General features: G+C 47.7%; 1 protein-coding gene across 1 annotated transcript in view; it reads right to left on the bottom strand.

The window, feature by feature from the left end:
• Positions 1-15,647, bottom strand: part of COL23A1 (collagen type XXIII alpha 1 chain) — a 174,592-nt gene extending 158,945 nt beyond the window's left edge. Inside the window, exons 1-3 of the mRNA XM_088063740.1 lie at positions 15,426-15,647; positions 11,568-11,637; positions 9,072-9,184 (exon numbers count right to left, since the gene is read on the bottom strand). Of these exons, the coding sequence (XP_087919866.1) occupies positions 9,072-9,184; positions 11,568-11,637; positions 15,426-15,647 (405 nt within the window). The remainder of the gene's footprint in view (positions 1-9,071; positions 9,185-11,567; positions 11,638-15,425) is intronic.
• Positions 15,648-17,362: the final 1,715 nt, after the last annotated feature.

The raw sequence follows: 17,362 nt of genomic DNA, 5'->3' as shown, positions 1-17,362 counted from the left end.
GTGGGCATTTAGTTACCACAGAGAAGGAATGTGTTTGTCACTTGCTGGTTTTCACTTCATTTTGCTTTGCCACTTAACAAGCAGTAAATATAAATATTTATGGAATTATATATGGGAAGGAATATATATATAGAGAGAGAGAGAGAGAGAGAGAGAGAGAGAGAGAGAGAGAGAGAGACAGAGAGAGATGTATTTCTATAAAACTCCTTCTTCCTTATAAACACCACCATGGGGCTGAAGAGGAAAAAGATGTTCCCAGAAAAATGGGATGGAAATGTCCTTTGACCTGACAGGGTGGGAGAAATGGAGAAGGGCGCTTCCAACTTCAGACTCCCTTGTTAATTCAGAAAGTAGTGGAGGTTTGGGTTTTCTTTTCTTGCTAAATCCCAAGTCCCCACTTTAACAAAACCCAGCCTCCTCTCCTCTGCTGTTTTTCTGTTTTGTTTTGTGTTTGTAAAAGCAGCCAAGCCTGGCTTTTATCAAAGGGCCTTAATGTGTCTTTGTGTCACTACAACCAAAGGGAACCAAACCAGGGGGGTGGCTGTGCTGCTGCTGCTCCACACAGAGCAGACCTCGTGTGTCTGATCATCTCCAGCACAGCCGCCTGTCCCCGGCACCGGGGATGCTGCGAGGCACCGATGCACTCTGACCTCACTCCTGTGTGAAGAAATTGTTTAAAGACTGGGAACCTTGTCACTCTGAAAATGAAGCACAGCTCCTTGAAGTCTGGCTTAATTCACATTAAAGCAACCCTTGAAGAGCTCAAATACAGTGCTTTCATCCTTAAAGTCAACTGGTTTGCATAAGCTCCCAAGTGGAGTCGAATAGCACTTCTTGGGGAATTTAACCATATCTTTGGAATTTTAAAAACCTGCTTTTATACAGTCCTGATCTACAAAATTGATAGATTCAAAATATATATATATTAAAAAAAAAAAAAAAAAAAAAAAAAGAAGGAAGAAAAAAGAAAAGGAAAGCATGTGGAAGGTTCAGAGCACCACTGCACTCCCCCAGCACCCCCTGCCCAGGATGAGGGATGGGGCAGACTCACATGCAGTGATCACCCCAGTAATGAGGTGGACAAGCTGGACAAGCTCTGGTTTAGAATGCAAAGTTTAGGAGAAAAGTTGAAAGAAGCAAATGAACACAAGGAATCCCTGCACCATGGCACAGATAAGCAACACTGTCCACACCAACAGAACCCAATCCTCCAGCAACAGCGTGCTTCCCATCTAATCCAGTAAATAACCAGCAGCTTTCAGGCAAGCTACCAGCAGCTGCCAGTAGCCAAAAAGCCAGGATTTCTTCTAAGAAATGGGAACATACATTCCCAATTCCCTATCAAGGCCCATTTTTGCCATCAGCCATGCCCTCGAGTCCCTCTGGGATGGCGTGTCAGTCTCTTGACAGGGCTTCTGCGCAACACGGTTGAACATATTTAAATGTTTGCACAATAGGGCCCCAGAAGCATCATTATTTGGTACTAGTTACTGCCAAGACTTCCCAAAATATGAAGCAGATCATATCAATACCAACTGTTCTCATCCTCCAGACAGATCTGCTGGGGGAAAAGAAAAAAAAAAAAAAAAGAAAAATCTGTTCAACATCTCCTCCAAGTTCTTCAGTGTCTCTGAGCAGTGAAGCAGCACAAACCTGCTCGATCCTCCTGCACCAAGTGCGCTGGAATAGCACGAACGGGGACAGCTCAGAGACTGCACAAAATGGGGAGAAAACCCAGACAAAGGCGAGCCAGAAAGAAACATTTCCAGATGTACTGCTCTGACAGATCTCATCTCTACTAGTATTTTTTTCGAAGTCTGACCACAAACACACAGATGGTCGGGAACATCATCGAACCTATTTAATTTTATTTTGTGAATACTTCTCTCTCCAACATGTCACCCTTGCTGAGAAGCCACCCAAGAGCCTGCGACATGAGGGGTAAAATTTTTATGTGGTGCACAAAATTTTGTATGTCCACTCAGGGGCTCATGGCCTCTCTCTGTTGCTTGTACAGCCAACATCCACAGTTGTGCCACTGAGAGCCAGAAACAAAGGCAGAAATGTGGAATTTCTTGCAATGTACAGGAAACATCACACATGGGCTGGAGCCCAGTCCACCACTGGAGTTACCTTGACATAAATGGTCCCAGTAAACTTGCACTGAAGGGAACCTTCAGATAAACAAAGTCCCAAAGTCAGTGGCTCTTGCCATAGGGTTGCTCAAGTGGGTTAAAAAGCAATTTGTGTCACACAACCAGCCTCAGGTAAAGACTGGCTTTTCTTGGCCTTCATGTCTTGCCATGATTGCAATCATTGTGAAAAAATAAACCATCAAGGGCAGCTCCCATTCAGCAGAAGCCAAGTTCTTTTAATGCCTTCAATATGTAATTATATAAATAGACCCAATTTAAAAGTGAGCCAGAAACATGAACAACAGCTTCAACTTCAACCAACACAGCCCCACAACCCTACCCCAACCAAGATTCTGTATGGCATACAACATGAATGTAAGGTCTTTCACAAACACATCCCTACCTCAAATTTGTGGGAAAAAAAGTGAATTCCTGACACCAAATCAGCATTCAAGGCAGTGGTGGGGCTCTCCAGAGCCCTCTTCTGTCAGTCCTCTGGCTACACTCAATTCCTCCAGCACATGCAGCTTTTTCTCCTTCTTGCCCCAAATGGTCACATTTTAAAAAGCAAACAAGCACATGCAGGGGGGCATTGGGGATCTGTCATTCCTGCAGTTCCAGCAGCTCTGTGCCTCGTTCCTACACAAGGCCGTGAGCTTGCTCCATCTGCCACAGGGATGAAACCCAAGAAGCACATTGTGCTGCACAGGCTGCCAAAGCCGGGTGTTCAGGGGCATCTTGGCACCAGCACCTCTTCTGCCACATGATGAAACAGACTGATGCTGACAACAAGGAACAGGTGGAGGCTTGATTAGGTCGTTAACCACGTGAGTGCATCCTGTAAACTGCATTAAGCCAAGTGCTCATACCCACCAGCCCATGCTGGGGTGGGAAGGCACAGCCTGCAGAGACCATTGCTCCCCCCAGGCTGGGTGCTGAGTGGGATTACCCTGGGCTCATGCTGGGAAGTGACAAGAATTGTTGCCTTCTGGGTCCAATTTAGAAAAGCAGAAAGCAATCCAGCCTTTTTACAGTCTAGTTTATCATGGTAGGACAGGTGCAATGCAAAAAAGATCAGCAACTGAATCTGTGTCCTCGTGCTGCTTCTCCTTGCAGTGCATCTCCACAAGGACCTGCCATTCACACTGGTGCACCTTGAGCTCATTTGCTGGTTCCTGCACCTGCTCCAGCCAGGATGCCACCACGTGCATCCCTGCCACCCTACCCAGCCCCACTTGGCCAAGGGACCCAGGGACACCACTGCAGCAATGTTGTTTCCAGATTCCTCACAACCATGGATGGACAAATTCTTCACAGCCTGTGACCAAATTCTTCACTCTGGCTGCTTTGAAAATAGCTATTCATTGATTTTCTACAGGCAGCTTGGCTTCATGAAAAACTGGCTTTGTGAAAAGCGAGGTGCAGGAGTATCCCATCACACAATGTCAGAACTGCCTCTCCCTTAGCACATGTGGGGACAAACCTGCTGGTGTCACAGCACCTTCCCATGGAGCAAGGTCTGGGTGCTCTGTGTATCAGACGATCTAGACAGACAGCTACTGCAATAAAGGTAACAGAAAATTACAGACAACAGTTTCCTGATCTCTGTTTTCTGTCTGAAATAACACCTGGATTCTTAAGTGTGATCACAACTGGTATGATCAGCTCTTGGCTTGTGTTGGGTTGGGTGGTAGTGGAAGGGAAAGGGATCCACGCTTGTGGCTGGTATTTGGATTCACACCCTGGTCTCTGTAATCCAGGCAAGCCACACTTCTCAGTGAACAACTGTTGCAACATAATTACTTGGTTAAAATCCTGTTAGGACTCTCAGCTACAGCCAACTATGGGTATCACTCTCCAGTTCACCCTCCTGAAAATGTGGTGGTCAAAGCATGAGGAAATTTGCAATGTGAAGACACCACTGTTCAGGGACTGGAGCTCAGAACACTTTTCTTCAAGAAAACTCTATTTAACAAGTGCTGAAAGGGACTGTCTAACCCAGAAATCTGTAAAATAACAAAAAAAAGCTACTGATAGATTTGCTCACGTTTTGACCCCAGCTGGCAACTAAGTACCACTGAGCTCTTTGCTGCTCCAGCCTTTATTAGAGTGTCAGGAGTGACAGAATTATATTTGGATCCTTTAAAGGGCACTACACCTACAGCCCCTGCAGTCAACATAAGTCAAACAAATGACCATGTCTTGGAGCAATGAAACAGGAGCAAACAAACAGCATTGGGGAAGTGAAGTGTTTCTGGTCATGGCAATCAGGAGTCACCAGTTTTATGGATAGTTTAGGATATCTCAGGTGGGAATCCAAGGGAAGAAGCTGGTGAGGCAAATGGGGCTATTTGTGCAGTCTTTGTCTGAGCTGGCACTCCCTGAAAGAGGCCAGAGGGAAGGTTAATTAATGTTACCTGTTGATGGATGATGTGGCACCCACCCAGGGCAGCAAGAGCAGATTAAAAACTTTCTTAACAGCTCCTCTGCTCGAGGTTTTGGTTGCTGTCACCTACACACCCCCAGCCACAGGCACAGGTGATGGTACTTCCTGTGCAGAGAGTATTTGTGCTATGTCAGTCATGAAATGTCAGCCTGGAGCTTCTTGTCCCAAAGAAATAAGGTGGCTTCAGGAGTACATCAGTGGTAGCTCACTGTCCCAAAATAATTTCTGTGCTAGAACCTGCTTCTATCAACACTGCATGACTGAAAAAATTCAACCTAAGGCCTGCTGGGGTGAGATACATTCTCACCCTGTTACACCCAGGGTAGACAGAAGATGACAGCACTGCTGAGGAGGGATGGAGGTACAGGAGGTACCACGCCAGCACTGTCTGTTTTCAGTAATCAGCTCTGCACAGCCAAGTCACTGCTCACTTTGGGGACATTGATCCATCATTTGAACAAGAAAGAGGAAGAAAACAACTGGAAACTAATGGGAACTTCCCAGGTGAGTCAGTCCATGAACACTGAACCTGCTCATCTCTGAAAAGGCAGCACTGAAGGGGTTGGCAGCAAAAAATATGTGCCTGGATAAATGACTTCATATGTCGAGACAAAGATAAAGTTACACAGAGCCTCTTGCAGAGGACGTGGTCATCAGGTTTATTTTTGTAGTTTTCATTACACTCAAAATAACTTTGGCAGACTTAGAAAAAATAAATTTTCAAAGCCTTCTCCTATTGATGTCACCAGTTTTAATTATTTTTTGCTGAAGTGGTCTAAAGGCAAATGCTGCTGGGATGGGCTGGTTCCTGGTGTACTGCTCCAGGCCTCTGTGTTCAAATGCTGGGGCTGCACCAAACACCACCAGGATAAATCCTGCCTCAGCCTCACTGGAAGATGCCTCCAGCCCATTTCCCTGCGACAGTGGTTTTGAGGCCAGACTGCCTTTTAGCTCATGCTCTGCCTCGGTGTTAGAGGCGCCGTCAGCTCTGGGAATAACACTGGTTCTGTGCTATTTCCTGCCTCAGAAAGTCCTGACCACATCCAGCATTTAAAGTCACCTCGGTAGGACATTAAATGTCACTGCTGGCTGACACAGCAGCTGATCTGGGAGGTGCTGTGTGGATGGGTGTGGAACAGAGGACGTGCCCTCCCTCACACTCCAGCACACGGGGGGAGCTCAGCTTGAGAGTGTCCCCAAATTCGCAGACTCAAACCTTCCCTTTGCTACACCTGGCTGTTGCCTCCTGCTCCCACCACCACGAGCTCCTTGCAGGGGTGTGGAGCAGTGCCAAAATAGTGAGCAGAGCCCCCCTGACACTCCCATGACACACCTGGCTGCTGCTACCACCCCAACAACCCCCCCAGGACACACAGCAACCCAGAGGACCACCAGAAAGTCATTCCTCTTTCCCGAGGGACTTTGGGCTCCTTTCCCCGTTGCTGGCTGGCATCCCCATGGCTGGGAGGAGATGCCAAACCAAGCAAGACTCTCTCTCCTCCATTTATTTCCATCTATTGCAACCACTCGAGAAAACAACCCCCTGACCTAAAGGTTTCCATCAATAAAGAACCCTGAAGCCAAAGCTTTGAGGTCCCAAGAATGAGGTGGGGACCCATCACTCTGTGGCAGCTGCTTCCCAGAACCTTCCAGTAAGATGATGGAGGGTGTCAGGGCCCATCCCAGGTAGCTCCTGGGAGAAGGAGTGGGCAGCTCCTGCACATGTGGCGTGCAGACACGGCTCCAGATGTCCTTGGGGCCTTCCACAAATATCCAAAAGGGACTGGGGAATGGTCGCCAGGAAGGAGCTGATGGAAGGTAGCCAGCAGTCATTTCTGTGCTCAAAGAGCATTTTTCCAAAAGTTGCTAAGGTCTGCAGATTGGATTTTTGAAGGAGTAAGATTTGAAAACACGTGAAACAGAAAGAAAGTGCCTGCATTTAAATGGCACCATTTGTCAAAAGTCCATCCCAGCCAGTTGTTCTTTGTTATTTAGATGCTTTAACACTTGGCTTCTGGCTCGTTTTTTAAAATCCTGGCACAGTCTTTTCTGTGCAGGAGAGAATTCTGATTGCATTTGTAAAAAAAACAAAAAATAAACCCAAAAAAAATCTCTTTATACTAATCATTAATTCCAATGTCCCGGCCTCCTGTGGGCAAAGGCAGATGGAGAAAGCAAACCCTGCTGAAGCAAAGTGACTGGCAGGGGACAGAAAACAGAGGCAAAGGGGGATTCAGAAGACATTTTAGAACTTAAAGATTTTGTAAACCTCTTTGTCTCACTTTATATCATAGAAATTACAGAAAAATACTGAGTTTTCATGTCTTCAGTAGGCAGAAAAGGGTATCTTGAGGTGAGTGTAAGGAATACCTCAGAGGTTTAAGGTCAGTAGACACAAAGCAACTCAGAAAAGCAGAGAACACTGATAATTAAAGGTAAAAAAATTAATACTTGCTTATATTTTATATTTTTCAGTATCTATTGAACTACCCTGAAGGACTCAGAAATGTGGCACTACAGGCCCAGACCCTGAATATGTAATAACAGAGCTGCTGTCGCGGCAGAGCACAAAACAAAGAGCCAGAATTAGCAGAGCTGGGTGCATCCCATTTGGCCTCCTGGAAAACATCTGCCATTTGTCAGGACTACAAAGCCTCTCCCCCTTGATCTCCAGCAATTAGGGAAATTCTGTTGTGCTAATTACCTGGGGAGACAACACAGGGAGAAGGCAGATAGCGAGTGACACTTGAAGGCAACATTTACACCAGTAAAAACCAGGCAGATATTTCAAGTTACTGGAAATCACAAAAAGTGCCACAACCTGCCTACCAGGACAAGCTGGAGAACACTGATCCCTGGGTATAAATTTAGGGTAAATATTTTAAAAGTAATAATAAAAAAAATTAAATTCTATAAATAATCTAAGCAAGACAGCTTCTGGAGCTGCTGAGTCTGCAGAGGTAGAGAGGGTTTGCCATGCTCAGCTTCCCCCAGTACACATGGTTTGAATTGCTGAGAAATGGAGCAATCCGCCGTCCTGCCGGCTGCAGCACCACTGCACTCCTGCTGCTGCCAAGCCATTATTGGGAAATATTTGTCACATATTAGCTGGAACATCAGATTACTACACTGAACATTTAACGCTGTTTTGTAATATATCCATACGTTCAAAAGCATATGACACCATCTCAGCATGAATTCAAGATGAAAACAGGGATATGCATCATCCAGCGGCCAGGAAATTTGGAGTTAAGGCTCCAGAGGTACTGTTAAATAAAAAAGGCACAAGGAAACACAATGCATACGTAGAAATACGCAGTGCAAGAGCAGCCAATGGAGCTGGAGCTTTTCACACCCTCAGTCCACAATTCAGCAAGGACCAGCTGCTGGGCAAGGCATGCTCTGTGGACTGGGGCTGGTTTAAGCCTTTTTTTACTGGATTTAAGGAAACATTTGCTCTCAGGCTCTAGTGAGGTACATCCAGTACCTTGAACCTCAAGGGACCTGTTCTCACAGAGCTTGAAGACTTTGGGCACAGCAAATACCACCTTTAACAAGAGCCTTTTGCACCTGAGGCTTTAAAAGACTGTTAAAATTACAAAGTGGGAAAAATAAAAAATAATCCTCAAAAAAACATATATACGAGAAGGCTGCCAGATCCCACACGACTGATAAACAAATTGTTTACCAGTGTGAAGTTTTAGTCTTGCCTTCCAGCCACCTCCCAGTGCTCATCAGCTGAAGGCTGTCCCAAATGCCAGCGTCCCCGCACCTGCTGCGCTTCATCCTGCAGCAAAGGCTTTGTGAGGATCCCACCAGAGAAAGGCTGAACACAAGGGGACGAGGGGCCTCTCTGCAAAATATTACAAGCCTGGGAATGACAATAGCACAAGTATTAAGCTGCTGTTTCCCTGTGAGACAACATATGGGGACAGCCTGTCCTGGCACCCGCAGCGTCCAACCGCTGCCACCCCGTCCCAAATAGCTGAGGGGACTCGAAGGCCATGTTCGTCCCCAGAGTGGGGTCACCAGGCTGTCACAGCGTCCCCGAGCCTGACCCACACTCAGTCCAGCTGCCTCAACTCCCCAAGGATGCTCTCCTCTCCCTCAGCCACAAAAATGCCCGAACCACAAAGGACTCAAAGTGACACAAAGTTGTTGTCATCCTCCCCCGCATCGCCTTGGTTGAATGAATAAAGCAAAACTCAAAGCAGTGCACAGATGCTCAGAGCAACTGCAGAAGCAACTTTTTGAAGCATGCTCAGCATTAGAGACAGAAATGTTATTTTCCAAACTTTTAAAAATATATTCTTTTAATTATCTTTTTTTTTTCAAATTGTTATTACTTCCAAAGTCAGGTTGCATAGGGCTCCGAGAAACCTGACCTAGCTGGAGATGTCCCTGATTGCTGCAGGGCAGTTGGACTAGATGATTTGAGAAGAATCCTTCTTTGATTTCTTCTGCCGATCGCGATCTCTCCGTGGCCCTACCGAAACCGCCGGGCCCCCTCTGCCGGCCGCCGGCCCCTCGGAGCCGCAAAAAACCCGAGGGTCCCACTCTAGAAACCAACCCAGCTGTGCCCTGCGGCCAAATAGGTGACTTCCTACGGACCACAAAGCACAAAATGGGTCAGTTTGGGGGTTTTTCTGGGAGGGAAGGGTGTTTGTCTTTCGTGTGTGTTTTACAAGTAGTGATATATGATTTCTCTGTAGTCGGAATAACTTGACCCTCATTTAACTTTTAAGTGGATCGTTGTCATCTTGTTCAAAACTGCTTTGGATATGTAGCAAGTCAATTGTATCAAAACAGCGCCCTGAAAACAACCCCCACCCCCTCAAATCCAAACAAACCCCAAATTGACTAGCTTTTAGAAAACCCCAAACTCACTTCTAGGAAAAATGGGGACTTGTTTAAAAGGAGCCCAGCTGGCAAGGCCAGCTCTGAGCACGTTTGCTCCTGCACTGCCCAGGGGTGGGTCTGCGGTGCAGCCGGTCCCGAGTTTCCAGAGAGGCACCAAGGGAGGGCCCACGCCTGCATGGCAGCACAGACACAATCCTCATCCCCGGCTCTCCCTCCCCAGCTTCCTTTAAATCCAGTCGTAATAAGGAATCCTTAAGCTCAGCAGCGTTATCGGCAGAGGAAAGCTCCCCAGCCCTGATGCTCAGGATACCCACCAGCTGCCCATGGGAAGCAGGAGTGGGGCTGGCAGCATCTCCCCATCCCCTCCACAAGGAAATTTTCCTTTCTCCAGGGGCTGCTTTTCCAGTGCAAATTGAAGCTTAGCTGTCGGTTTGCAACCTGGCATAGCTCAGCAGCGAATGCCAGTGAGGGCCACAAGCTCTCAGATGTTTCCAGACCAAGCTCTTTAACTACAGATCAGAAGGCAATTCAGCCTTTTTCAGGAGAAAGAGGAAAAAAATGAAACACAGCTAAAGATGTCTTTGATTTGCACAAAAACAGCCAAAAGGCTTCAGGACAGTCCAGCAGCACATCCTTACCTGAGCTCCCCGCAGTGGTGGCCAGGAGCAGCCACCGATGGGACATTTCCTACCCACCAGGAAATCACTTCTCCTTCCCTCTGCACACAAATTTCTTTGACGTTTGTTACTAATGACTGTAACGAGCATTTCAGCAGCACGTGGGAAAACCTTCTCCTTCCTCTCTTCCCCCATCTCCCAAACACAGCAACCAGCAACCCAGTGACCCAGAACAGAGTTGGGACTTTCCTGGACAAAAGAAGCCTCTTCAATCCCAATTGCTTTCTGTAGAGCAAAGGAAAAGCCTCTTGACCACTTAAGCACACCAGTAGCGCACCCTGTTTGCCCAGACCAGAGAAAGGCACAGCCCCAGAGTCCCATAAGGTTGGTGGACTTGATGGGTCTGTGCATCATAAGAGGGAAATCTGATTTGACCACCTTGAAAAGAGCTGAAAATAAGCAGGATTTGTTTCTCAGTTGATGGGCTTTGTTACCAGGCAGTGAGGCACACAGGGAGCTTTCCACCAGAAAAGCAGTACGTTTGAGAGCATCATTAGTAAAATGTTTCTGAGATTAAACATAATCTTATGGAGGAAAAAAGCTTTTTTTTTTTTTTTTTCTTTTGTGTGTGCTGTGAATATGGACTAACACTGTGTTTTGGTACAATTCGTATCCAGGGTGGCAGGAAAAATTGACCCTGCCCCTTTCCCTAGTCTGCCATCCTCATGTAGCATTTACTGTTTGTGTATTTTCTTTAAAACTAGAGTGGAACTCTCTGCTGCTTGGAAGTCCTTCTAACACGCCTGTGAATTCTCCCCCATCAAAGTGCTGCACATCTTTCACCCATCTTTTGCTATTTTTGTGAAAAGAAAAAAAGAATAGAAAAGCTCCAAGGTGCCCTAAGCTCAAAGGCACTCTCAGCCTTCAGTGTGACAGCAGAGCACTTCATAGAACATTTCTATAAAGGAGGTTCCTTTACAAACTAATCTAAGCTGTTTATTGTTTCCAAGGAGCATGCACTTCCACGGCAGAACAGGAAGTTTTGACAGTTTTAGAAGTTCATTAAACTCTGGGAGGAAATTTAAACAATCGGTGACAGCTTTCCTACAGCAAAAGAAGTCGCTGCCCTCTGAAAAGGCAGAGAGGCTGCAGCTTTTAATTATCACACTTGCATTAAGCCCCAGTGATTTTGTTACTACTTCTAAATTGTTTTGGCCCAACACCCAGCGCTCAACAACCCAGTCAAGTTCTTCACTCTTCTATTCTTACAGCCAAACGTCGCTTTTGTCCAAACCTCAAACTCCTTGATCTGTTAACAGGCCAAAGCAAGGCACTGGGAGATGTTAACAGTCTCAAGCACAAGAGTGCTTCAGCTCGGGAAAAACACTTCTTACCACGTTTTCCTCCCTGGAAAGGAGCATATAAACCAGGAGAGGGGGAGCTCAGTGGGTGCAGTGGGCAGGCAGGTGGCCCTGGGTGGTGTGGCTGTGCTGGAACCTCGGTACCTACCTGGGGGGCACACGCAGTCTGACGGGGCCTCTCGCGCCGCCCGCAGCTTCGCAAGTCCTTCGCCAAGTTTCTGTTTGGAGGGGGAATGAAAACAGCCTTTAGAGAGTGCATTATACCTAAACACGGACTGTGCACGCATGCCGACATCCAAACCATCCAGCTGCCTTCCAGGGAGGGGTAATGGTTTCATCCTGTGGCGTTCAGCCTCCTTAGGTAATACCCAATGCTATGGTAGTACATAAATATTAAACGTTTCGGAGCAGGGGCAGCCTACAGCCCTCACGTGGAGCAGGCACACTCCTCCTGCACATCCCAAAGTCCCTTGTGCTAAGCTCCATTGGCAGGATTCATCCTGAGCTCCTTTACAAGTCCCATGTCCAGGCATGACCTGATTTGACTGATTTTGTACTTAAAATTCATGCTCTGTGGAGTATTAGAAGTTCCTTTAGCAGGGGGATGAGGTGGAGGACAGTCAAGACTGGAGTGCTCACCCACTCTCAGGCCTACCCAAAGCCAGTGTTTCCATCCCCAAAGTCAAAAACTCATCAATGGGACAACTAGAACACATGAAGATTCACAAAACTAGAGCAGTGTCTACGTGGCATATTGCAGGCAGATGTGTGCACACTCTGCCTAAGCCAACGAGACTGTTCGTGCCTGCATTTAGCCCACCGCCAAGCCCAAGTTAATGAGCCTGATGACAGGTACATTATATTAGATCAGGCACACTCCCTGCCTGGGACAGCCCAGCAAGGGTGGGAACAGCTCATCTTCACCCACAATCTTCACTCTCCAGGTCCTCCAGGAATGCCCTGTCCTACCTAAAGTACTTGCCAAAAGACAAACCAATGATCTGATAACTGGAGTCCCTACATTTCAAAGAGAAAAAACTCAAAGTACTTATTCAGTTTAGTGAATAGCTCAGGGTGTTAAGACTTGACATTGTACAACTGACGACCCAGTCCCTTTTCAAATATTTGAACACTTTGGACTATTCAGGAATTAGGCTGCCTGTGAATTAGGTTATTTTCTTTCTGTTCTGAGGATTAAATAGTTTTATCTGTTGTTGAAATCCTATGCTTCCTCTATCTGCTTGGCTGAGATGCTAAGAGGTCTTGAAAGTATCAAAATGGTTTCATATCACCTGTCAGAGAAGTTGTCTTAAAGGGAAGTATAAATACCAGAACAATCCAGCTGCCTTCTGCAAAACATACACTTTCCTTGAGAAAATGTGGCAAAAAAAACACCTAAGGAGATTTTTCTAACATCCACCTGAAGTCTAAAGGTTACAGAGTTGATCAAGTTTTATCTGTTTACTTATATATTACTCTTAAAGTAATTTGGATGATGAAGATGCTCGGGGAAATGTAAATAAGCTCTCCCATATTTTTAGTTCAGCAGGCATCACTGGGAACAGCAGAGGAGATCTGAATCCTGGAGCAAATCCTCTGTTCTCCCATTGAATTGTTCTTGTCGTGAAACTGATTAATCTGGACACTGCAGACAATAAATCCTTTGTGAACAAAACGGTCCAGCTTTGTTTACAACAACTGGATGTTACTATAGTCCTCCCGTTAATATTTTCCCTCCAGTGTGAAAACTACACACTTGGAGCTGGGGTTTTTGACACAGAGCAAGTGGAGATGCTGCCACGTCTGGACCGTGCTGTTGGCAGTGTTTCAGAGGGCATGAAGGCAGGAGCCTGCAGCGTGTCCCACTAACGGGACGAGCCAAGGGAAGGGCAAGGTCCTGCCACAGTCAAATCAGCAATTTCTCCTGAGCTACACGGATGCCTGTCACAGAGCCAGAAACTAAATCCTAGCTGTCCAAATTGGCTTTCATTACCCTAACTACACACTTATCCTTCCTTTATTATTTCCTATCCTCTTTAACTTGCCAAACATTTAAACAGCGCTAAAAGGAACAGAGCCAGTGTGTTGGTGTTGTATTTGCTGCTCTCTGTGCACAGCTCTGCCGTAAATTATGCCAGCAAAGCCCTTGATTGGTACATGGAGTAAAGCTTTTTGGGTCGTGGCAGAGAACAAAGGATGCTGGGTCATGCACAGAGAGCATATGGAGCTTTGGTTTCACTTCTGAAATACTGTGGTAAACTTCAAAAGAGGATGAACTCAGAATTTAACAAAAAAACTGACCCCAGGCATCAGTTGATATTCATGATGATGGAAATAGTCTCTGGCTCTCCAGAAACTCTCAAGCACAGAAAGGGCAGGAGCTGCTTGACAAGCGAGCGGTCTTATGTAACAGTTTGGGCAAGAAACACTTTCTGAAACTTTACCATAAATTAAGAGGTTCATTTAAAATGACCATTAATAGATAGTGCAATTACTACTATGAATTCCTCGAATTTGTTCCCCGATTCAGAATTTTCTTTAGTATTGACAAAAGTTTGGTCATACTAAATGTTTCAACAAGCTCACTCTTCCATTAGAAACCCAATTATGTGGTTTTGCTTTATTTTCCCCTGTACAAGCTCCATCTGAGCATTCCCAGTACAAAACAAGCTTTCCACACTTAACTAAATCTCAGCAAGAGGTTGCACATGATCTTAGGAAGTGCCACAGAAACCATTCCCATTGCTAAGCACATTTATTGGAGTAATTGGAACAGAACCACTGCCACAACTGGCAGGCTAATTCCTGCCTGGAGAAAAGACGTTAACTAGAGGCTGTGATTACGCCTCACAGGCACCCCCCCTGGTCTGGTATTCAGGGTTTTCACAAAAATATTTTAACATTTCACTTTTATCGAGGCACATCAATGCAACCAAGTTTCCAGGCAAAAGGACATGCCGTGGTGGTGCCAGCAATACCCTCACCCTAGCTCCAACAGCAACACACGGCACGAGGAATTGTCTCTCCATGCCCCCAGCACTGCCTCCATCCCTGCTCACAGCCCCAGAGCTTTCACAGAGCTCCACACAGAAATACATTTTTGCATGATTTAGGCTTCGTGGTTGTCATGATTTTAATGCATGTTTTGCATCCCAGTCAGGCCATTAATAAAATCCCAGTGTAAAACCTTCCCCAGATGTCAGAACTGATCACTCAGGGGTGCCCTTCAGCAGCCCCACAAGCCGTGTTGAATCATGCTGAACTTTATGAACTACTGTTTATACAAATCCAGCAAACCAACTGTGGGATCTTCAAGTATTTCCTATGAGTGATGGAGCCCTTCACGTCCCCCTTGCCTGTAAAAAGCCCCAAACCTAAACACCAGAATCAGGAAAAAGATAACCCTGGGATAAAGTGTAACTTCTCCAAAAGATTTGGTTTAGTTAGGCACCGAGAAGGGCATCAGTGTGGATAATAGTTCTCCAAGTAGGGGAAATTGTTCAGCACAGAAATATTTATTGAATAATTTCAGAAAACCCCAGGACTGAAAGTGAAGTAACTAGTGGCGGTATCCTCTGCCTGCCATAAATCAGTTCTGCACTGCCAGACCACAATACTCTGTGACAGACAGTCCAGATAGCGGGGATCACGTTCATAATTTCTAACAAGGAAATTATGGTCCATTAAATCCCAAGATACATAGTTAAAGTACTCGGGTTACCTATGTCAGTGAATAGAATAGGGGGGAAAGTCGCATGTCCTCTAACCTTCGACTACCGGCCCTTCACCTGGGGCGCTTTCTCTTCTAAAAAAGGTGGGCTCTGCCACGCCTCGCCCTACGCCTGATTCATGGAAACGGCAACAAAAAGAGTAAAGTTTGGTAAAAGGGAAGAAGTTTTTCAGAGAGGAGGAGAAGCGGGTGAAACACGGAGTGAACCCCACGGCGGAGCGGGGCCGGAGCGCCTTCCCCGATCGTGCGCGCCCGCCCGCGCCGCCTCTCACTCACCTCGCGGAAAAGTTGCTCCACGCGGGGCTGCAGCGCGTCCAGCAGCGGCCCGTGGCCGGCGGCGCCCCGCTCCTCCAGCGCGGCCAGCCGGCCCTGCAGCTCCGCCGTCTTGGCGCCCAGCAGCAGGCACACGGCCACGGCGGTGAGCGAGAGCAGCAGGCACAGCGCGGAGGTGGCGGTGCCCGCCGCGCCGGCGGCTCCGCTGCCGCTGCCCGCGCTCATCGCGCCGCGCTCCGCGCCGCTGCGCGGGGTCCCGCTCGGCTGCCGCCCGCCTCCCGCCGCCGGCGCATCCAGCGCCGCCCCGTGCGCGCCGCGGGCGTGGGGCCGGAGCTGCGGAGCGGCCGCTCTCCTGCGCTCGCCCCGCCAGCCCGGGTCTTAAACGGAGGAAGAGGGGGGTGGCGGCTCCCCCGCCGCCTCCCCCCGCGCTGGGGAAGGGGGGATGCTCCGAGCGCGGTCCGCCGCCCCCCATGGGGCATTACGCGGAGCAGATCCCACCCCCGCTGCCCGGCCCTCCGCGGGGACCGCTCCCCACGGCCCCGTCCCCGCCCGCCCGCGGCCCTCGGTGTCCCGCCCGTGCTGCACGATATCCACTCCGGAGCGCAGGGTGCCGGCCGGGCGGCCCCGCCCCGGTGCCGGTAGCTGCGCTGCCCGCGGCGGGGGCGGCGGCGGGCGCGGGCCGGGCGCCCTCCAGCGGGCTCCCCCCGCCGGTAGAGCGGCCTCGGCCCGGTTCCCCTGGAGCCCGCGACCTCCGAGAGGTGTCACCCGGCCGGGAGCTTTGTACCTTCTGCCCTACAGCCCGTCTGCGCCGCGATCTGTTCTAATGAAGAGACCGTACCCGGAACCCCACTACGCGCTGTAACTCGCTGTTACTTCAGTGGAGTGCTCCATCCACTGTCGGCAGCCTTTGAACGAGAGAAAACTGCTCACAGATAAGCACTGAGCATCCACATATTGTCGTGCGTTTTCCTTGCTGTTACACAGAGCATTAAAACTCTCAACTTACCTATAAAACATCCTCCTGCAACTTAATGATTGTCAAGATTCTAAGCACATGGTATACAAATCCCAGCATACTCTTTTCCCTCTAGACAAAGACACCCTTAGAGGTGCAATTCTTATTTCTAGGATAGGTGATTGAAGCCTAGGACAGAGTAAGGAAATGCTACCGTGTCAGTAAGGTTATCAATGTCAGCTTCTAATTAAGTTTGTTAATAAAACACACACACGCACACAGGGACAGTGTAGCTATCAGGCTTCTTGTAGCTATTTCCAAAGCCGTTAAACAAGGAAAATCCATACCATTTGCTGACAAGCAGTTCCTGCTCTCTTACATATCCTGAAGATAAAAACTCCAGGTTTCTGTGAGACCCTATTTCTTACCTCCTTTTCCCACTCTCCTTTGTATGAGCTTGCCAAGACTTTTCTTACAAGCTCCATGAGAGTGGTAGAAGCACAGTGCCATCATTTGTGGAGAGATGCTTGGGTGCAAAGCATCTCGTCCTGTGTGACCTGAGCCCTCCAGGCAGCCCTGATATCCAGACACTGAAGGAACAGGCAGGACTGATCACTCCCTGCCGCAGAAATCCAAGCCCCTTTCTGCTGTAGTTTGGCCCTGAGCTCAACTCTTCCCTCACTTGGATCAGCTTCTGGAGCCCTAGATCACACTCTGCACTTGAGTGACAAAGCCTGGGCTGTTCCCTTAAAAGATAGCTTATTCTGTCTTGTCTTCCACGTTTAGTAAAAAGAGTGGTTCATAATGGAAATGCACACTGTTAGTCCGGTCTGCCTGGCTGATCCAGACACAGGCCATATTTTGAAGGGACAATAGCTGGAAATCTGAAATGCAGAAATAGATGTGAATGCTCTTCTAATTATTTAACAGCTAGAGCTTGACCCAAAGATGCCAAAATTACAAACTTCAAGTATGAATATGACAA

This window comes from Pseudopodoces humilis, chromosome 17 (genome assembly GCF_049639895.1).
Source record: "Pseudopodoces humilis isolate 2021_Gansu_Grassland_sample_001 chromosome 17, ASM4963989v1, whole genome shotgun sequence".
NCBI lineage: Eukaryota > Metazoa > Chordata > Aves > Passeriformes > Paridae > Pseudopodoces > Pseudopodoces humilis.
The sequence above is the reverse complement of the archived record's forward strand: the minus strand, read 5'-3'. Positions and strand labels throughout refer to the sequence as shown.